The sequence below is a fragment of the Sesamum indicum genome, linkage group LG8, assembly GCF_000512975.1.
Source record: "Sesamum indicum cultivar Zhongzhi No. 13 linkage group LG8, S_indicum_v1.0, whole genome shotgun sequence".
Classification (NCBI taxonomy): domain Eukaryota; kingdom Viridiplantae; phylum Streptophyta; class Magnoliopsida; order Lamiales; family Pedaliaceae; genus Sesamum; species Sesamum indicum.
In genome coordinates, this window is record NC_026152.1 from 2,871,565 (window position 1) to 2,894,174 (window position 22,610).

The 22,610-nt window shown below is 35.0% G+C and overlaps 2 protein-coding genes and 1 pseudogene across 5 annotated transcripts; all 3 read right to left on the bottom strand.

Moving 5' to 3' along the window:
* Positions 2,206 to 6,230, bottom strand: LOC105167495 (transmembrane protein 33 homolog). 3 transcript variants are annotated; one of them, XR_002287728.1, is made up of 10 exons: positions 5,855 to 6,230; positions 5,100 to 5,229; positions 4,867 to 4,967; positions 4,607 to 4,732; positions 4,404 to 4,524; positions 4,217 to 4,301; positions 3,522 to 3,635; positions 3,348 to 3,387; positions 2,981 to 3,085; positions 2,695 to 2,835 (listed from the first exon to the last, which is right to left on the bottom strand). XR_002287728.1 is itself a non-coding variant. In XM_011087252.2 (9 exons), exons 1-9 carry the CDS (start codon positions 6,032 to 6,034, stop codon positions 2,683 to 2,685), a joined length of 1,050 nt encoding a protein of 349 aa, XP_011085554.1. In that variant the 5' UTR covers positions 6,035 to 6,230; the 3' UTR covers positions 2,206 to 2,682. The 3 variants fall into 3 exon arrangements, 1 of the variants encoding a protein (XP_011085554.1); XR_848260.2 differs by having other exon boundaries at positions 2,696 to 2,835; positions 2,963 to 3,085; XM_011087252.2 differs by lacking the exon at positions 2,981 to 3,085 and having other exon boundaries at positions 2,206 to 2,835.
* LOC105167496 (proline-rich receptor-like protein kinase PERK8) lies at positions 9,424 to 14,569 on the bottom strand. 2 transcript variants are annotated; one of them, XM_011087254.2, is made up of 9 exons: positions 14,129 to 14,569; positions 12,699 to 13,776; positions 11,907 to 12,311; positions 11,625 to 11,711; positions 11,226 to 11,296; positions 10,983 to 11,065; positions 10,651 to 10,798; positions 10,185 to 10,346; positions 9,424 to 10,092 (listed from the first exon to the last, which is right to left on the bottom strand). In XM_011087254.2, exons 2-9 carry the CDS (start codon positions 13,675 to 13,677, stop codon positions 9,904 to 9,906), a joined length of 2,124 nt encoding a protein of 707 aa, XP_011085556.1. In that variant the 5' UTR covers positions 13,678 to 13,776; positions 14,129 to 14,569; the 3' UTR covers positions 9,424 to 9,903. The 2 variants fall into 2 exon arrangements, with proteins under 2 accessions (XP_011085556.1, XP_011085555.1); XM_011087253.2 differs by having other exon boundaries at positions 12,699 to 13,806.
* LOC105167497 lies at positions 17,353 to 21,223 on the bottom strand (annotated as a pseudogene).

Here is a 22,610-nt window from a genome sequence, read left to right on the forward strand (position 1 = left end):
CAACTTCTTAAAATTCTTCGTTCCTGACACAGTCTTGTATGCTAGCATGGCTGCAAAAATCTATGTGGCGTGTTCAAAACATACTTCTAAAAAGTTCCAGGTAATTGAGGATAAATGATACTTATCATGAGAATAACACATGCCTAATAATATCAACGAACTTCATATCCCACAGGCAAAGTGTTATTGTTGAGTACAGAGTCAACATTACTTTAAAAGAGCGCCAAATTCAGAACATGTATAACTGGATCTCATCTCGATCAAACTTAAACACAAGCCACATTTCCCACATGGATTCAATCTCTACATGCCTCACCATAAACCATTGCTTTACGGGTTAGAACAGATTATGTATACATACAAGCTATCTTGACTCTATCAGCAACTTACGATTGCTGTAATAGAGTTCAATGAATCATGTCATTAGTTTCTCAAGTGCACGTAGGCAATTTGTGCATTCATCACATTCTGGCAAACGAACAGAACAAATTTTAGATGAATCCAACACGGTGGTGAGTCTGGTGGCATCAGATCACAAACAAAATTACAAATGTAAACCAAACAAATATCAATGAGATGTCTGTCAACAGGCTCTTCTCTTTTTATTTTTATTATGCTGAAAGAGATGGGAGGAACAGCAAGTAAATACTCTAATTGTGAATTTACAAGTCTGAAACACATAGATATGATCACAGGACAATTAGAGCTCATTTGTGGCATACATGCTGCTCATACCTTCGCCATTCAGAAGCACAAGGCCAATCACCATCAACACAGGATGAACCTGAAATTCCCATTCAGAAGTCAATTTATTAACAAAAAAACAACATTCTTCTTCCATTCTAATCGTTCATCCATCATCCCCTTAGGAATTAAAAAAAATAGAAAAAAAAAAAAGAAGAGGAAAGAAAGGGAATTTACGTTAAAGATGAGACTTTTGTTCTCGGACACGAGAGCCAACCCGCCTCTGTAGTGCACATTCCATATCAATACCAATGCGGCAACTGCAATACCGATGATTCTCACCACCAGGAAGATCGGGAACCGTACAACCGGCACCGCCATTAGAAGATTCTAGAGAAGTGATGCAACTTGTCAGCTCAATTAAGAAGAATTTTGACGCGATGAAGAGTGAAATAAGGGTTTTGGCATTTGTATTCAGATCTGCGCCAAAAATGGAGTAATGGAGTGACACGGAAGAGCCGGCTGGCAGAGAAAATTGGCTCAGCTTTAAGGCGTAGCCGACTTGTTGACTTCCGAGGTGGGAATCCCGTCGAGCACGGGGATTGTTTGGCAAGAGCGAAATCAAGACAAGTAAAATATACGATGGAAATCATCACCTTTTTTTTCGAACACATGTTCTTTTTCCTCATCATTGAAAACACATAAATTAATGTATTTCAAATTAAAATAGTTTAAGAATAAAATATAATAAAAATATAACTTTACTTTTTTTTTTGAAAGACAGAAAAATATTTTGATTTTGATTAATTATTAAATTTTAAAAAATATAGAGTTTTCATCATATTTTTATAACTTTTCAAAACCGTAAGTAAATTATAAACATTACCGTACACTTATTTGAATAATTGAATCTGAGTTTTGTAAGATTTTTTGAGGTTATGGTTCTTGGCATTATTGTCCTTTTTTATTTCGTGGGATATTAATTATTTTAAATTGGTTATTTTTCTTTATTATTGTTATTTTTTCTTTCTAAAAATGGTTCTTTCGCTATTTTTATCATCTCTTTAACAAAAATCGCTTTCTACCAAAATAAATATTTCGTCAATTTGGTGTATCATTTTTATCATCTCTTTAACAAAAATCGCTTTCTACCAAAATAAATATTTCGTCAATTTGGTGTATCATGCAAATCGATGTCAAGTCTCATTGAGCGCGAGATTTTGTTCAGTGATCTTGTTAACATGAATAATTTAGTTTCTCCTCTTTTATTGACGAAATTATAAATACCTCCGTAGATAAGTTATATTTGAATTGTAATTGCCTGTCAATCCAATATTTTTTGTCAAAAAAATTGAAAAAAACATCCAACCAATCATCCATGGCTATCTGCCTCTTCTGGTGAAGTTTACACTTAAATGGTTCACACACATTCAAGTGGGACTCAAAAAACACAAAGAAGGCATTCATAGAATGTCACAAGACCCTCTCAGAAAAAAAACAAGCGAATGTCACAAGACCCTGTTAAGAAAGTGAGAGCTTCCTCAATAGAAACCTCAATGTATGACATTTTTAAGCCGAAATAGTTATAAACCAAGACAACAACTTCGCGTAAGAAGTTCAAGGGGCTATCACGCCGCAGCCCCAAATGATACAAAACTGTTCTTGCAAAACAAACGGCGGCTCACATAGCAAGTCACATGCAACAATCTGCAACTGCCAAATTAATGAACAATATGTTTCTCTAAACTTGCAGATTGCAAAATATAACTTAAAATTAACTGAAGTGATAGTACATATTGGAGCTCGAAAGTTAGATTAAGTGATTATTAGTTGGAAGTGACCAATCAGATAGATGTAGTCAGATGAGCACTTGAACTGAAATTAAAATTATCGACCTGTCTTGTTTTCCCCAATCAGCATTACAAGTCTCGGAAGGAAGCAATGGCATTCACCTTTTTCCCACTTCTGTGAGCCCTTTTTCGTCTTCTCTCAAGACTTTCACCTTAACCACCATCTCTGAATGGCAGAAATTGGAGTTTTGAGAAATGGAGCATGGCGCTGGATTAGTGGATTTACAGTCTGCCCGATCCTAGCCCATGCACTTTGGTGGTAACTAGCAGTAGCAGGAGCATTGTACATAAGCTTCAGAAGCTGCAAAATAAAACGAATATATAAAAAAAGAAATACAAATGTATGAACTTTTAGTTGTGAAAAAGTTGATGCATTTTAATCAAGTTAACAAAAGTAGCATAGAAGATGCTCCAAAATAATACAAAACCTAAAAAGCAGCCATTACTGTGGTTGGACCATCGCAGCCATCACAGAGTTTCTAGGCCAAAGCTTCACTAAAGGCACCCACACAATCTACAGCAAGCCTCCTTAAAGATGATCATATTGAAAGCTGTGACAATTGTACCAAATAATACCAAGCTATTTGTTAAAACTTGAACCTGAAGGTCAAGCTGATTGACTGTTCCTACCATCGCTATTGGAGAACATATAGATAAGACGTAAAGAATGCAAAATCAAGACCATAACTTCTTGCAATCACCAATTACTCACTTCAGTTGACAAGAACTAAATACAAGTTCTGTAGCCACAAAAAATATCATCACATTCAAGGAAAATATCATATTCAAGTTCCATATAAATATGACTAGTACCTGCCAGTACATAAATGTTTGTATAATGTTGCGCTGAGACCTGCATATAAAAATTGAAATGAAGACATCTTAGCACGTGATGTAATTTTTTATCATTTCCAGATAAAAAGTTAACAGTATAAATACAAATTGTAGCAAAGGGTATCACAAAAGGGAAAAAGCAGAGCTACTGACGAGAACAGAGAAATAATCAGAAGGAATCCAAGTCCAATCTCAGCTTGTGAGGAGAGAATGCTAAGGGTGGTTGTGTTCGACTCTACCCAAACACAAGCCTCTTCCAAGTATTTCCTGTAAAAGTCCACCAAACAAGTCACAAACATGTCAAAGGAACATTGTACCATGCATCAAAAGAGTATCATCTTCATGCAAGTATGGAAGCTACTAAGTCGACAAATTTCATAGCTAGAAACTCCCTCATCCGCATCATGTTAACACAACAATTAGAATACAAAATGCACCTTAGTTTCTGGAATAACAACAATGATTATATCCGCAATTTCATGCTCATGATGAATTCTATAGGTACTCTTTCTCCCATGCATACAACCACACCCAATAATGATAACAAATAATACAGTTCTCTAAGTCCTATCCCACTCAGCGCAAGCATATATCTGACTGATTAAAAAACCTCACAGATCACCAAACTAAAATCATATTTCTGTTTCAACTAGGATATGCATGAGAGAGATGTGGCACCCTGCTAAAAGATTTGCTGGACTATAATTACGAGAAATCCAGGAAAGGGACAATGACTAGGATAGCTGGCATCTTCTCATTCAAGGTTCATGTTAAACGGCACAGCCACCGGAATTTATAGCAAAGGAAAAATTTGAAGCATTTGCAAGGGCAATCACAGGATTTCTTACCTATACAAGGTGGATCTGCTAAAGTTGCGCCTCAGGAACTTTGCGACATGCTCTAGGGCCCGGCACATTATGGGAATTAAAGCAACTGCAAGAATTAAGTAGACAACTTATTTGCATTGAAGAGAAGCACCCACTTCAGCAACATAAAACTGAGAAATTAATCGTTAAGTTCTAGAGTCAGACTGACATTTGAGGCATAGATGCGAACTGACGAAAGTAAGGCAGTAAATTGAGCAGACAAAATCTTTGGCAACTACCACCGACTGGAACCACACTTGAAAAGCCTGCAAATTCCATGCTCTAGGTTTCTGCAGACAACAGAGAGTTGTATCAACAAGTAGAGAAAAAGTGGCTCACAGGAAGAAATTTTGTAATAAAATAGAGTATTACCCCATAGAGTGAATACAAAGAGTACAAAGAAGAACATGCAGTCCCCAAGAAGGAAAGCCGAAATGCCCGATTTGCAAGGTTCTGTGGCACGAGTGGAAAAATTGCAAGAACTGACACAACAAAGACCTGCCAGAAAAGGATATAATAAACATCAAATGTTCATCCTACAACTAGTCTAAATAGTACCACCATAGTTATGAACAAAATCTTCAGCCTAAAAGCAGTTTTAATTGGTTTATTATCCAATGAATTTAACATACCCAAGCATTGACAGAAAATTGAATTGTTTGTTGATCCCAACGCAGTGGCGTAGAATTAGGAGGTGGACTTGTAGATGACCCTGATGTTCTTCTGGAGGACCCTACAAGATTAATATCCATATGTTCAAAGTCAAAGAATAACTAGCTTCTAAATAAAGCATGAAGCTGCCTAATCTCAATGCCAAATTAAAAGAAACATTCACTCTCATCTACTGAAAGCCATGACTTTAGACCTGAACTCGCTTGGCGAGTATTACTGTTAGAAGTAGCAGATGACGATGATGACTGTGGTGGTGGCGCTGATGTTCTTGCTGATTGAGATGAGCTGGTACTAGACATCGGCTCAACAATTAGATCAGGATCCTGAATAGGAGAAAACACATAAAATTTAGCAAAAAATTGTGATATCTCAAGGAGAACCAATTTGTCATTTAAGTCTTCACACAAGACCAGCAACTTCTAGCATCATTTATGTCCCTACTCCACCAACGAGTAAAGAAATTGCACACAAACAAATGTAGCATTTTCTTGCAATCAACCAAAACTAATGAAGACTGTGGTGTATTAGAATCGTCAGGATTTAAGAAGGCATTTAGATCAGAGCCTCATAAAGAATACAATAGGAAACAAAACCCTATATCCTGATATTTCTGAATCAGATGTTAAGTTCATAACATATCAAACAATAAAAAAGCATACAAAATAAATTTGGCATATAGCTGTGCAAGTACCTTATGGACTATATTTACCTTTTAAAATAACAAAGCAAGCAAGCAACATAAACCTTAGTGGATGTAATTGGAAACTAAAACCTTCATAGCCAAAAAACTAAAACTGGCAAGAACCGAAAAGCCCAATAATTTACTCCTAAATAAAAAGTAAACAAGTCCCTCTGAATTCGGACCATTTAAAAATAACAGCAAAATACATATCACATACAATTAACTAGAAATAGAAAGTAACGCAAAGCAAAGCCAGATTGTCATACGATGTAACGTTGGTAGAACTTTTGCTTGAAGTGTTTGACGACGTCGCTGCGAGACGCCATGTGCGGCGGAATTAGCACATTCGACCAGTAATCCGCCCACCGCGGGTCGTTGTCGTAATCATAGGCCGCCGCCGCAATCCGCTTCAACTTCTGCGGATCCTCTCCTCCTCCGCCACTCATCTCTTATCTATCCGTAAACACTTTGCAATCGATTCTTGAAAGAGAAAATGGATAACAGAGTTTCCTCTCGGAGTCTACGCTTCACACTCTTCACTTCGATGAGGAAGAAAATTGAAATCTGAAGAAGATTCTCACTCGTCTTTCTTGTTTCCTCACTTTAGCATAATTTGCTTTCTTTTCTTCTTTTTTTTTTCGTTTAATTAATAATATATTATCGAGGAAATGACTCTCATGTTTTAACCAGGGTGCCACATGAGTCGAGCCGACTCATGATCGAGCGAGCTAGAGCTCAATTGTTTCGCTTGTGAGTTTTTTCTACTTTTTTTTATTTTTTATATATTTTTTTATTTTTAATTTTTATATATTTAATTTTATATTTAATATTTGATCAATTTTATAATTAAAATTGACCATATATTATAATTATTAATTAATATTATATATTTTATTTCGAATAATAATAAATTATGGTACTTTTAATCTTTCTACAAAAATAAATTTAATCAACAACTTAGTAAATTATAATATTTTTTGTAATTAAAATGATTATTTAATATAACATATATAAACTTTATGTTATCTTTTAATATATATATTTGTATTATATTATACTTTTTTTAAATTGAAAAGTAATTCACTTATGATTTTTTATCTATTTTTGAGTTTTATGATGCATACTATGCATTATGCAATCTATTTTATTATTTATAAATTTATATCAAAATTTAGTGATTCCTATGAATTAATCCAAAAATAATGATAATGAAAATAATAGTGATAGTTGAACAATTTTTAATTATTTTAATTATTATTTTATTATATATATATAATGAGATCAAAAAGTTTAATCAACAATTACGATATCTTAAAATTTGGGCACTCGATTCGCACCAAATTTAAATATATTCAAGACCGTGTCTATTAGATCATATCAAACGGTTTGATTTAAAATCACATGGCCTGATTGTACGATACACCAACTTGAATAATTATTCTTATGTTTCAAGTACGAAATCTTGACATCCGTATATTCAATAAGTCTAAAACTTTATCAAATATATTTTTCTGTAATTTTGATCATATCTAACGGTCTGATCTGAATTTTGATGGTCCGATTAACCCATGTTGTTCAACAAGGTAAGATGATATTTACATAATACTAATATTTATAAAATATATAAATTTACTTGAGATTGTGAACATATATTAAGCTCAACTATAAAATATTTTTATGTATTTCAATTGCATTATTTCCGTAATTGATACTTTTTTATAATTTTAAATTGTTCAATATAATTTTTTTTTTGTTCATTTTACTAATTGTATTACTACTAAACTAATCAGTAGTTTATATTTATAATAATAAATTAAAATTTCATACTATATTTTAGTGTATTTATAATATAGTACACATTATACAATTTGTTTTATTACTTATAAATTTATGTAAAAAATTGGTGATTCCCATTATTGAATCTAATAATAATAATATAGTAAGTATTATACACTCTATTTTATTAATTATAAATTTATGTAAAAAAATTGGTGATTCTCATAATTTAATATAATAATAATAATAATGATAATAATAATAATAAACAAAAACAAATCAACTTGAGCTTGAGCTCGGACTCGACAAAAATGATCGAACTCGACTCATTGCCACTCCTAATTTTAACACTTCTCTAGTTTGACTTAAAATCATGGCTTTTGTATTCCCAGTGAGATAAAATTTAGGAATGACAACAAATTTGAGTTAAACTTGAAAGCATTTCAAACTTGCTTCAAACATTAACATCATTTATACAACTCTGAAAAAAAAAAAAAAAAAAAAAAAAAATTTACAAATTATTTATATTTTCTATACTAAAAAAAAGTGTTAACAGCATTATATACAATTTTTACTTTTTGACTTTTAGATTGATTCCTATAAAGTAAATATTTTATTTGGTCTCTTAAATTTTGTTTAAAACCACTTTAATCCCCCAAGTTCATTTCTTGACTTTAACATCCTCAAATTTTAATTTTTGTCTGAATTTGTTCCTTTGATCATTTTTGGACGAAACTGTGACCCGATTTTGACTCTTTGGAGGGTAAAAGGGTCAATAAGTTTGATTTTATCACTTTAATCCCTTAAATTCATAAAATTATCGAATTAATTCATTTTTACACACACAAAAAAAAAAGAATAACTTTTTATATTTTTTTATGTTGATATATATATGTTGTAATTGTCTTATGTCAATAATGAAAACTGTAAACTCTTGTGAACATAATAATTATATAATGTTTAACTCAAAAAGTTGATAGATTATACTTTCTAACTAGATTCATTAGTGGATTTCATCTATATAAAATTCATTTTAAAAGGTTTTCTAAATATATAATCTCATTTTATAGAAAAAGATCTATAAAAGTATCTTAAAATGAATTTTATGTATATTTAAAATCCACAAAATAATCTAATTAAAAGTACATTTCACCATTTTTTTTCTTCAAAATCGTAGCTGTCAATATTTAATAACATTGTTAAAATTTAATTTTATTAGACATATCTTTAACTCCAATGATTAAAGAACTAAATTAGATTTTTTTATTATATTTATAATTATATAAGTTTTATAAATTTATTTATAATTTTGATATTTTCATCACTTTTTAAAATGAAAAAAAAGCCTATTTTATTTTAAATTAAGCAATATATTAATATTATGTTCACAAGAGTTTAAAGTTTTCATTGTTCATAGAAGATAATCACATCATACCATATAAAAATATATAAAAAATGGTTTCTTTATATATAAAAAAAGGACTAATTTGGTTTTTTTGCAAACTTGATAAAAATAAAAGTTAAATTAACCATTTTACCTTCCAAAAGAACAAATTCGGGCCGTATTTTTGTCGAAAAATCGTCAGAGGAACCAAACTGTGATCAAAATTAAAATTTAGAAATACTAAAGTCAATAAATGAATTTGAGAAACTAAAATAGTTTTAAATGAAGACTTAAGAGACTCAATATAGCATTACCCATTTGAACATTGATTCAGACATATAATTATCCTTTAATTTTATTTTAAAATTATAAATGGATCAAGTTGTAGATCTCAAGTATTAATTTTTAAATTTTAACTGGAATATGAGCAAACTCGATTAAGTAATACATATGGCAAGTACAATCCACATTTAAATATTACGAAAAATTTTAATTCGAACCCGACTCGATTAAACTTGAGCCAATTATATGAAAAATGCAATACACTATCGTATGATTAGTGTACAGTTCAGAAAAAATAACCAAAATTTTGATGGGTCGAATCTTGTGTTTAGCAGGTTACTAGTTCAAGAAGATTTCAAAGTAAAAACGAACAATAAAAAATAAGACCATAACTCAATCATCTGCATCTCGTCAGAACTATATTGACATTGCAGCACTCCAGAAACAAAACCTTTGCATACACATGTTGCTACAAAGTCGATTCAAAACATGAAGGATCTGATACAAAGAATCATGACAATTCAATAAACTTGTGGTTAGCTCTAACCGCAAAATTTACATCCAAAAATTGAATAGGAATTTTGCTCAAAGGCATGTGTAGGCAGTCGGAATCAGTACGTGCTGGCCCAAGGCTTGTGAAGGTCGTCCTAGTTGCAGCGTCCCAATGATACAGGAAACCCTTGTACGCACCTTGACTATAAAAATATCGAACAGTATGAATCATGTCATATCAACATAATATAGGCCACTACACTTATCCCACTTTTCAGCATGAATCATGTCGCATATATCTCATTTTCTGATATCTCACATCCGTTGCATATAAGAATACCCAGTGATGCACCAACATGTTCGAACTTACAGCTGAATCCATCAACTGCTCCAGCTGCTCTGAGAATGACTGAAGAAATTTGAGTTGTATTCTTGACTTCCGAATGCCATCCTCTGAAACATTCTGATTTGAGCAGAGTGTTCCCTTGAATCGAAAATCCCGCTTTGGCCAGGTTTCATTCCGTTGTTCAAATCTGCTGACTCCTCCATAGAGTCTAAAGCTCTCACTATCTGGAAACGACAAAAGCACAGAACAGAAACAAATCAAGAATCTGAAAGGTCAGATGCATAACATCATTGCATTAAGAGTGAAACTTAGTTACCTGACTCATCTTTGGCCTCTTGGAAGCTAAATGGCGGACACAAGCTGCAGCGGCTTCAATCATACGGAACATTTCACTTTCCACGAAATTGTTTTCCAGTCGAGGATCCACCAGATCTCTGAAAACTTCTGTCTCTAGTGCTTGAGCGAGCAATGGTCTGGCCTGCACGATGCATGAACAGTTTTAATATGATTAATGCGATGATATGCATACGACATAAATTGAACTTTATGTCCAATTAAGTTCACTGATTTTTGACGTATCTAGAGATCCCAGAGATAAATATCAGCTGTGATGTGAAAGCAACCTCGTTCAGGAAAAATCAACAAATTATAAGAACTCTCAAATTCATGAAGTTTGAACTTCATAGGTGTTCCACTCATGTGTTGGTTGTAGGATTTTGGTGGATGTTGAGGTTTAAGGAAAGTTAAATCAGAAAATAATCAACAAGGCTGACAGAGCTTACCCATTCAACCAGGCTTTCGTCACCCAAGGGTTGAGATGAGTCGACAGGCTTACGACCAGTAATAAGCTCCAAAAGCACAACACCAAATGAAAAAACATCTGATTTCTCCGTTAGTTTACCAGTTGATGCATACTCTGGAGCCAAGTACCTGCAATCCATCACCTTCTTCATCATAACAAGCATTCAACAAATTGGACCACTAGACATTAAGCAATGCAAAAATATGCCCTGTAGTGCAATATTCCTATTTCGTGTGATTAACTTAGTCCAATCTAGAGCAAACCATATCACAATATCTCCAATGTGGCTTTCACAATGAAGTGGTGACCTACCCGAAGGTTCCCATTACACGGGTTGACACGTGGGTATGTAAATCCAATTCCAAGGCTAGCTTTGCAAGGCCAAAATCTGCAACCTGTGGAGAAGCAGCACTAAAACAGTTAATGGGCGAATGACAGAATTATGTTGGCTGGATAAACCATGCTATATGAGTGGCTTGAGATGTTAAGTTACTATAAGCAAATTTAGGGCATATCAGAAAATTTTATCTGCATAGTGTCGAAAGATCAGCATACCCGCGCTTCAAAGTTGTTATCCAAGAGAATGTTTGTTGATTTGATATCTCTGTGAATGATACGGGGTTGACCTAATAAACACATGACCGAAAATTTTAAGAGATTCTCATAAGAGTCACCAGAAAATGGCATGATAAGAACCTGCAACAGATTGTTGGGACAATCAACCCTTTGAGTCGGGAACAGTTGTTGAGTATGTTGTTTGTATAATCATTGGCTTCTAAAAGACTCTCACTTATAAGGGCTTATAACACATTATAAAATATGCTTTTGTGGTTATTCTAGTGTATATTCGTACAGCAATGTATAAATCAAACTTTAGGATTTCCAAGCAGAGAGTTTGAAACCACAGATTAAAAGACAATCATTAGAATTCCAAAAATGATGGCTAGAGCTTACAGTCTTCATGAAGATATGATAGGCCACGTGCTGCACCAGCTGCAACTTTAACTCGATTAGCCCAATCCATTACAGGCTTGCCTTTACCTGCACATGCCATTAACTCAAGAACTAAGGCCGTGATCATATTGTTTAGCGTAATACATAATTTGAACACATATTTCAGGCAGGAACAGTTGATCAACTTTCTCCTTTGTCTATTGCAATATCAAAGATCAAATGACAGTATTCCATTCTAGTGAATGCAGTAATTTGCAAAGAAGCAACTATATTTAGTCTTACCATGGAGGTGGTAGTGCAGGGTGTTGTTTGGCACATAATCATAAACAAGCAATCTTTGGTTCTCAGAGATGCAGTAACCCACAAGTGATACCAAATGCCTATGGTGTATTCTGCTGATGATCTCAACTTCTGCTCTGAATTCACGCTCTCCTTGTCCACCACCAGCCTTCAACTGTTTAACAGCAACTTGTCTTCCGTCGCCCAGAACTCCCTTGTAAACACAACCAAATCCACCTTCACCAAGAAGATTATTTGCTGAAAATCCATTTGTAGCCCCAGAAAGCTCTTCATATGTGAACCATGACCTTGAAGTGCCTATACCACCATCCGGTGAGTACATGAAATTGTTTGGTGAAGCACTTCCAGCTAGATGAGCTGAATTCTGGGGTCTTAGGAATGACGAATCTGGAAATAACAGAAGAGTGCAAAAGAGTTTATTATTACACTCATTTTAAAAAGAGTCAATCATAATAGTTGCTTTATGAGATACCCCGCATCTTTTGGATGTATTATGCTGCATTTGACAGTTGCAGGTGCACGAGAAATGAAAAGAACATAGATTCATGGATGAGTCTATGGACGCCTTTGCTTAATACATTGAACGGTTAAAAGTGGAATACGTGAATAACATGGAGCAATGTAATATGTAGTTAGCTCTCACTGACTTGGTAAGCTTTGATCTCAACATTGAAAGTTATAGATGCATAATTTCTCCAGACAGTGGATGGAAGAAAATACTACCCATCACTAACAATAAAATATTATCAGAAGGGAAACATAGTGAACTAGTACCTGAATTTTGAGAGGATGCAAAAGGGGAGGGCACTGCATAATTGAGACTAAACCCATTCTTTGTTTTCTTTCTTCTATGGGTAAACCACACAGCCAGAACCACAAGTGTCAACGCCAAGAATCCCACAATGCTGCCTACTGCAGCAGCACCTCCAGCTCTTAGACCATCAGAATTCCTTGATGCATTTGCAGTTATATTTGGACCAGATTCAGTTGATCTTGCAGTAGGTTTCTCCGTCGGGAAAGAGGGAAGAGGTGGTGCTGGCGTGTTTCCATTGAACGACGAATTATTCAGGGGAGGGGAAGGAGATATAGGAGGTGGCGAGGATGATGAAGGAACGGAAGGAGGAGGATATGCAGTGTAAGCTGGAGGAGGACTGCTAGGTTGGCTACCAGTTGGAGGGGGTGGCAATGGGGGCGGTAGCAATGGAGGTGGTGGAGGAGAATGCTTTGGTGGATGTACGACGGGTGGAGGTGGAGGAGTAGCAGTAGGAGGCGAAGAGTTTGTTGCTGGAGGTGGAGGAGAGGGCGGAATGGCTGGAGGGGAGGGTGGTGGTGCTGCAGGAGGAGCAGGTGATTCTTTAGGTGGAGAAGCCCCTGAAGGTGGGGGAGGAGACAATGTTGGTGGAGGAGGTGAATTGGTAGACGGAGGAGGGGTGGTGGGAGGGGATGGCGGTGGCGATAGTGGAGGAGATGGCGGTGGCGACACTGGAGGAGATGGTGGTGGCGACACTGGAGGAGATGGTGGGGGCAATGGAGGTGGTGAAGAAGGCAGTGGAAGTGGTAAATTCAACAATGGCGGTGGTGGTGATGGTGGAGGGGCAGAAGCAACAGGAGGCGGACTGGAGGAACTAGATGAAGGAGGTACTGCATCAGTTGCCTTATTAGGATTGGATCCCGAAGGAGAGGTAGAATTTGCAGAAGAAGCTGGTGGGACTGCATTAGGAGAAGAATTGGGAGAAGGTGACTTTGAAGCCATCTTCCCCAAAAAACAGTTCCCTTTATCAAGAATGCTGTTCCCAAATTCAAGACCGCAACATCTCCATTAAAATGCAGCTCAATCTACTCAATTTCCAACCTTTACTTTTCAAGAATATCAAGAGAACACCTTCAGCAAAAAGTTATCCAGAAACCCAAAAGATTAAAACCATACAAATCCCTCCATACAAACAAACAATCAAATTGAGACAAAAAAAAAAAAAATCAAATGCAAACAATCCCAGATCAAGAATTCAAGAAATGGAGTTCAAAAAGAACAATCTAAAAATCAGCATTCCCAACAAATTCAAGACAGATATCTATAGAGCCAAGAATCCGCAATCAAGAACAAACCCAAAACTTTGAAGCCAAATGCAGTGTTATTGAATCATCAGCAACAGGAAAAAGAGACAACGAAACCACAGTGCTAAAAAATTGACAGAAAGTCTCACCTTTCAAGAACAGGTCGAAATCTTGAAATTCCCGAAAAAGAAAAATCCCCAAGGAAACTTCTTCCCCTGAAGATATGGTGCAGCATATGAACAGAACACCGAAGAAATGTAGAATTAAACGTGGGTGCGACTTTCTGACAGTCCCTAATACTTCGTCAGAAACCGAAATGGAGAGAGAAATATTAAGAAAATTTGTCAGACAACATGCTCTGAGCAAACGCATGACTGCTAAGAACCTAGCTGTTTCAGTCAAAGAAAATTATTTAAGAAATCTACCGTATTTCTGAAGAGTAATCTGATGTTAAAATCTATTAATGGGAAGGTTAATGTGGGATTATACTAATCATGGCGATCGATGGGAGAAAGGTTTATGAAGAAGCAAAGTCAAACGGTGGGCATGTTCACTTGGCTTTGGCGTAGGTTTTTGGCTTTTTGTGTTTTACTACACAATCATTGACACTTTCTTGAAATTTGTTTTTCTGCTTTTATAAGAGATCCATTGTGGGTTTTGTCTAATTCTTGGTTGGAATATTTTTCAGAGTGACCGTTACTCAAGTTAAATGGCACGCGTAATGATCTTGTGTTATTACAATCCCTTGAAATTATTATTAATAATAGTGATAATTACACTTTTCTAGAAGTTTGTTGTAATTACACATAAATTTTCTATTGTTTAGAAAATTACATCTAAACCCTTTGAGATTTGCTTCCATCTAACAAATAAGTTCTTTCGTTAATTAAAATTCACTAAATTTGCCGATATTAACAAAAGAGCTGAATGAATATTGTATTTATACTCAATTGACTGATTATCGACTTATTGCTGGTTTAATAATTTTTCTCGAACTAAACTACTCTTATAATGACAAAGATATATCTCATCACATGCACTAACGCGCGAAGATATATGTAGATAATTTAATCATAAAAAGATTTATTCGACCTGCAATAAGTTAGTAATAAGTCAATCAGGAGTTAATATAGATTTTTTTCTGATTTTTTTGTTAATATCAGCAATTTCGGTGAATTTTGACTAACGGACAGACTTATTTGTCAAACGAAAGCAAACTCCATAAATGCTAAATATAGTTTTTTTAACTTCAAGGGATCTACGTGTGATTACACTAAACTTTAGAAAAGGAGAGTATAGTTATCGCTTAATAATATTAATATCATTGTTATCATGTGTGCTGTCCCGGTATCACATTGAATTTTAATGATGAAGCATAAACAATAAAATTTGGCAAAATAATTGAAGAACTCGTCCTTTGAAAATTCAGTATTGGTAACAATGATATATTCTTTAATAAATTCTCATAACAAAATTTAAATGTACTTACAAGAAAAAATCCTAACTTGAAGTGATTTTTTTTAAGAAGTAACTTGAAGTGATTAATATGCCTATGATACTTACTTTAGTGTGATAAAAAAAACTGGGATAAGAAAGAGTATTGAACCAATACATTGTTTATTTCATATGATAATTTTAAATTGTTGGGTATTTATCCTTTAGCGGAAGCTTTGAAATAATTTATTCAACTATTACAGATTTGGAATATAAAACTCCTCAAAGATACAACAATAATAATTACAAAAATAATAAGAAAAGCGGTTAAAGAATATCGACTCAGGGAGCCAAAGATCCGAGGTGGTCGCACGGCCACAGGAAGGCCGGCAACCTACGCACTCATGGTTGCTCCTTTCTCACTAAGAGTAACACCACTCGTTCACTAAGAACTTAGGCACAAAGCCAACAACAAAGATTTCCACAAAGATATTCAAGAACACAAATGATTTGCTCTAGTATTTTTTCTGTTCTTTTTCCACAAAAGAAGATGAGGTAATTTATACCGGTAGAAGGGACGAGAGAGAGGTGAGGAAGGCAGTGGAGAAGATTCCCAACACCCTTGGGAAACCTCCATTAAAGATTCAAAGGAGGAGGAGAAACCAAGGATGCGGATGACAAAGAAAGAGGAAGAAAACGATTGCTGCCAAGTGAGGAGAAGAAATGGGGGTTAAGATCTAACCGGGTTGGGTTATGGGCATGGGTTGGACCGGGTTGTGGGCTTAGTGATCAAAAGAGCCCTCCAGCGAGTGCATTGAGCTTTCCAAATAATTGGTCATGGGCCACAAATATTTACATAAGTGATTAATGCAAAATACACAAATTGTAAAAGAAATTATTCTTAATTTGCCCACTTGAAATCATTGTGGCTTGCTTGGTTGCTGCAACATTCAGACATGAGTTGTTTTTATGTGATTTCAAGCAAGGCTCATTATTTGGATAAATGAAGGATAGTCTAATTCCAGCCCTGGGATAGGCCATGTTTACTAGGAATCAATTACATTTAGTGGCTTATTTACTAGCATTTAGCCGGTGATATGTTGGGCTAGCCCGGTTCTGGCTTTAATTTAGGATTGGACATGCCTTTCGTTATTGTCCTCAAGTTGTGTTTACCAATTCCCCTTTTTGAGCTTTAAAATTACCCAATTACAAAGCAGTATGTTGTGTGCAAAGAATGCACCTACAAAGCAGTGTGTTGGAAAGGGAAGGTAGAATAATTAAATGTGTTGGGATGACATCACAATTTGATTTTTTGTCTTTTCTTTGGGCACAAGTGTGATTAGACAAAATAATTATGAGACTTGTCCTAACCTAGTAAACAAGGTATTTTAACTTGTCCTAGGAAAAAGGCATTTACTAAATGAATTATATATTAAAATAGTCATTTCTTATTTAATTGTCAATCTAATTACAAATTAATATTAAGGTCTTTATCCTATCACGTATAGTAAATATGGTACAAATATGCAGGACAACCTATTTTATCAAAAGTTAAAGTGTCGCAATGTAAATGACTGATTAGATTGAACTATCAATCTAATCAAGATTAACATGTTCCAGTAAACAAACGCAAACTCTATTGATATTCAGATGATGCAATTTATGTGGGGGAGTAGGGATCCACTCTGCATGAAGGAGTGTGGATTAAATGGGATAAAATATCAAATTTTCAAATAAAATAGAATATTGGACTCATATTTTATACTCCTTTCAAAAGAATTTATGAATAAAATTTATTACAACCTTACGTATTTCATAAAAATTGAGCTTGTAAATTGTAATAGTGTTCCCCTCCTCTTCCACTTTTCTTCTAATCTTGACTCAAAGTAGTTGTATCTGAGGTGATGGGCAATCATACATTAAACAAGAAAATAGTCTATCAACCAAAACTCACAATAAACAAAATAAGTACATCATAGTATCAATAAAGTTACCTACTCTGTCTCCTTCCCCAATTAGGGAGATGTAATAAAAACATCATTTCCAACAATGAAAAAATGCAACTGCACTATAATCTCTCAGACACAACTCCAAAAGAATAGATATCAAAAGAAATAGTAATAAAGAGACTTCACCAATTTACTGCAGTTTCTGTCGTTCCTCGTGCCATCTCCGGGCCTCCATCTTCATCGTGTGGAGCAAAAGATCCGCCCAAGAATCAATCGGGCCCGGCAAGCACCAATGCACGCAGTCATTATACAAAGTCACATTCTCATTGGGCCAGTGTCCGTATCTACTCGGGTGCCCGTCGGGCCTCAACAGCATTGCTTGGGTCGTATCCAGCAATCTCAACCTCTTCTTCCCTTCCTTCTCCGCAGCCCTAAATTCCTCCAATTGGGTCATGTACATATCCAGATTCTGACCCTCCAAGATCGTCTCGTTGCTCCAGAACGGCTTCTGCCTCACGCAATTCCCGCCGGCGTTCCACGGCCCATTCTCGAAGTGCGATGGCGCGAAGGTCCGGAGAAAGACCACGCCCTTGAAATTCTCCCGTTCGTTGATGGCTTTAAACGCCGTCCGGAACACGCGGCGGTAGCCGTACACGGCCGTTCTCATAGTAGACGGCGGTGCGGGTGAGCCAGTGGCCGGCGTTGATGATGACATAGTCGAATTCGTCGATTTGGGTGGTCCATGAGTCGTCGTACTCGTCGAGGTAGAGGTTGAAGAGGCCGGTGTGGGTCGGGCCGTCGGAGTCTCGCTCGTTGGATCGGACCAGGAATGGGCTCCAGAAGTAGGCGAGGGTAAAGTTGTAATTTACGTATTTCCAGCGTTTGAAATGTTCGTCGGTCGTCGGGGAGACGTCGATTGGGTATTCCACCTGAAAGTGCAACGATATAACATTTAATTAAAAAAGAAAAAAGAAAAAAACTCATTCCCACTTGAAAATGTATGTATACGTGGAATAAAATTTAACAAATTTTGGAATTTCATGAATTAAATTTTTGTTCTGCGAATTTATGGCACTTAATACTTTGTCATAAAATTAATACATAATTCAAAAAACTTATAAATCATTTTAAAGTGTATTAATTTTTTTAATAATTATTTTAAGAAATAATTATATTTTTCTATTCTGAAATTTGGTGTGAATACATTTAAACACTTTTGTGGATTAAAAAATTACATAATACTCCTTAAATTTGCTTTCGTATAACAAATGAGTCATTTTATTTGTCAAATTTTTTTAAATTTGCTGATATTAATAAAAAATAAAAAATAAAAATCTATGTTTACCTCCGATGGACTTACTACTAATTTATATTAGGTCAAATAAATCTTTTTATGATCAAATTACCCTCATACATCTTCACACGTTGATGCATGTGAGTAAGTATATTTTTCCGGTTACAAGAATAATTTAGACAAAAAAGTTTGTTTGACCTGCAATAAATCAGCAATAATTCAATCGAGGGTAAATATCAATTTTCATTCTATTTTTTTTGCTAATACCAGCAAATTCAGTGGGTTTTGATTGACGAATGGATCTATTTGTTAGACAAAAACTAACCCTAAAGATATTACATATAATTTTTTAAATCACAAAAAATTTACGTATAATTATATCAAATTTCTAAAAAGAGAAGAATGTAATTATTCTCTATTTTAAAAAGTATTACACTATTGCATTAAAAAACACCAACGACATGAAAAATAAACAGCACGAGAGGGAGAATTCACCAATGACACATTTAATGCAATGTAATTTCATTAAATACACATAAAAAAACCCAAGGTAAAAATAGGTTTAAGTGATTATCTAAAAATAAATATTTCAGTAAATAATTTGATTAATAATATTAATAGGTACGTAATATATAAGAGCAGCAATTTGCAGACAAATTAAGGCACGCGCAACCACATGCCTGCCATGTTCCGCTTTTGCTAAACCATTCAAAATTAGAATCCCATGTAATACTATTTATTACAAACACACACATAATATATATTGCATTATGAATGTACTACTATACATAACATACATTATGTATATATAAATGGGGTATATATAATGGAGAAGACAAAAAAGAATCTGTAAGATTGGTGTCAGCCTGTCAGGGGAGGAGGCATGCATGTCGTTTTCAGACATATATTGAATTGAATTAGGGTCAGCAGCAGGGGGTATGACGCAGTGTGCATTGCACCACAAAACACCAAACTTAATTGGGATAATCATAAACTAAAGAGAGTGCATATGCGGTCCGACGGTGGGGGTGGGGGTGGTTTAACATTTAGCTTACCACACAACACAACAAATCTCCATCATTTCTAGATCTACATCACGAGTTTCCAAGATTGGATTCCCTCCCTCCCACCCACCCTTGTCATTTTCATCTGATTACTACTTATTTTAATCTAAATATCATATTCTATTTTTTTAGAAAAACATTATTCTGTATCAACATACTCATAATTCAGATTAATAATATATTACATTAGTATTTGAATTTAAATGTATATTAAAAATTCTATGAATTGCGTATTATTGAAAAAGAAATAACTCATGCCATAGAAAAAGTTATATTTCATACTATGCAGGATTAATGGTGTTTTCTAGGACATTCTTGTCCAAATATATTTTTGTGAAATTTGTATTAATTATGATGTAATTAAACAATACAATTATGTTTATTATGCAATTAATGTTATTCTACTGGGTTTTACGACTATAATTTTCCTTTACTGTTGCCCATGTGATTGGTTGCAGACGGCTTACATACATCTGCCTATCTTAGCTAAACCATCATTTTATAAATTTAATGTATGAGATTAATTAATTAATTACTACGAATTTTGGCTTTAATGTAATTATAACTCAGAACTACATATATTCTTTCTCCCTTCTTAAAATTATTCAAATCCTCCTTTAAATTTATAAAATTTACAAATTGCCCCAATCTATTTGGACTTATTTTAAATATCTAGAAACTTGCTGGCATGAAGATTAATATTTTAGTCAAACATATATCAAATCTCATGGAAATATAATTATCGAATTTCTTTTTTAATACGAATCAGTATTCAATTTATTGAAATATTTATGTAATTATTTAATTACTATTTTCTAATATATATATATATATATATATTCGTATATGCATATGAGTGTGTGTGTGTGTGTGTTTGCAAGTTACCCTGGATAAGAGGCAAATCATGGACTGCATCTGGTTCCTCCCCACCGAATCCCCGACAAAGGCCAAGGACTTATCCCGGACTATATCCAAGAACTGAAACGGGTTGAATACCCGCAACTCGCACCCGTCGGGCTTCCACCTCCACTTCATGAACCCCGTATCCGGCCTACCGTACTTCATGCAGTTCTGGTGCTCATGGATAGCCCAACACGTCCTGTTCGTGTAATACGGAGCATCCGGGTTCGGCACCCATTCCCCTGTGAAGATGTCGCATTTTTCCTCCTCATCCTCGCTCATTTTAATATCCTCCACCGGCGTGTGGGGCGGCGAAGGGGAAATCAACGGTGGGGGGTGGTTGTTGTATGGAGGAGGAGGGTTTTGAACCGGATGATTATTTAGGCGGGTGCACGCGAGTAGGATCAGCGATGTGATTGTTAGTGTCGTAATGATTCTCTTGGTGTTTTTCTGAAGAAGAAAGCGGGTTTTTCTCAAGGGAATAAGATCCATGGTTTCGGAGCTCCGAGATGAGGAGTGGAAAAGGGTTCTGCGCAGGAAAAGAGAAGGTCTATATATATTCATTTGCACTATCAATATTCTATTATGAATTGCTGTTGTATATATATGTCTTATCCAGCACTTTATACATATGTCTAATAAATCACTACAAAAATAATTGGGTTTATAACGTATTTTTTTGTAACGGTCTTTGTAACAACTTTAGAATGAAAAATAATTAAGAGAATTATTTTAATAATACAAGGAAAAGAATTACAATAATGGTGTGGTTTGAAAATCGTAGAAAAATAGAAAGCGGTGTTGCCATTTTTATAAAAAAAATAAAAATAAATTCCACGGCATTGCAGTATAAGATCGTGGTGCTGAGTGTGATAATTAAAAAAAATTGGACAAAATCGCAATCTTTTTAGTCCAAAATTAAAAAAAAAATTCTTGATCAAAGCAACTTGCATTTGCAGGCTACAATCGATAGGCGGGGACGTCATGGGGTTGATTGGGGAGCATTTCACTCGAACTATATTGCACAATAGAACGATGTGCAATTAATGGTGGTTGGACCTGTTATTGTTGGCGGTCGTAATACCGTTGCTGACTATATAAACTAGTATCACTAAATAATTCGGATTCAAAAATTTCATAATATAGTGCCAACGAACACCCTCGGATATCGACCCACTGACACACGTGATTGGGAATATGTGGTAACTGGCATACCATGCGCTACTTGGGGCATGCGTTTACCACATTTGGAGGGAACGCAATATGAGACAGTTCGAGCACACTTCGAGGTCGCCGGCTACGTTAGCTAGCTTAATCATAGAGGACGTCAGACTACAGATTCTTAGCAAAAATCTTCCTAGCTCTGTTAATTCTAGTGCACTTTATAGATTATGGTGTATCCCTTGGTCTGTCAAGGGATAACATACCATACGAGCACTGTTGTATTATACCTCCTTTTATTTATAAAAATTTCTTTTCCCCCACCCCCCCCCCCCCCCCCCCCAAAAAAAAAAAGAATATGTGGTAAGTACTTTGTATGTATTTTTTTTAGTCAATAATTTTAGGAACACACAATGTTTAATTGAATACAATATTTTTTACCAGTATAACAGAATGGAGAAACTTGTGCTAGATTGTGACAATTCTGAATATGTAACCAGTCATTGAGGAAAAATCGGAACGAATCCGTGCAATTGGACGTGAACTTATGAACTTTTTCAGTGCACGATATCCAAGTGTTAGGGTCAATCCGGCCAAAACAGCTCATGCCAGTGAAGAAGTCGGTCCATCAAATGTTTACACAGAGGCTGGTCTATCAAATGTTTACGCAGAGGTTGTTCATCAAATTTTTACACTCCTGATGCTCCATCAAATGTTTATAATCCGACAAATCCATCTGGTAACACTTCATACATGCCGTTTGTCACGGACGACTATGCACATACTATTACTCCGAAAGTCCAAAGACATTATAGGATATCACTAGTGC

Excerpts from the sequence above, each read along its gene's own strand:
- LOC105167496 (XM_011087254.2), bottom strand. The coding sequence starts at position 13,677 with ATGGCTTCAAAGTCACCTTCTCCCAATTCTTCTCCTAATGCAGTCCCA. Across the intron at positions 11,297-11,624 it reads ATCATATCTTCATGAAGACT|GTCAACCCCGTATCATTCAC; the intron begins GTAAGCTCTAGC and ends TGTGTTTATTAG. Across the intron at positions 10,347-10,650 it reads ACGAAAGCCTGGTTGAATGG|GCCAGACCATTGCTCGCTCA; the intron begins GTAAGCTCTGTC and ends TGCATCGTGCAG.
- LOC105167495 (XM_011087252.2), bottom strand. The coding sequence starts at position 6,034 with ATGAGTGGCGGAGGAGGAGAGGATCCGCAGAAGTTGAAGCGGATTGCG. Across the intron at positions 4,968-5,099 it reads TACTCGCCAAGCGAGTTCAG|GGTCCTCCAGAAGAACATCA; the intron begins GTCTAAAGTCAT and ends TTAATCTTGTAG. Across the intron at positions 3,388-3,521 it reads CTGATTATTTCTCTGTTCTC|GTCTCAGCGCAACATTATAC; the intron begins GTCAGTAGCTCT and ends TTTTATATGCAG.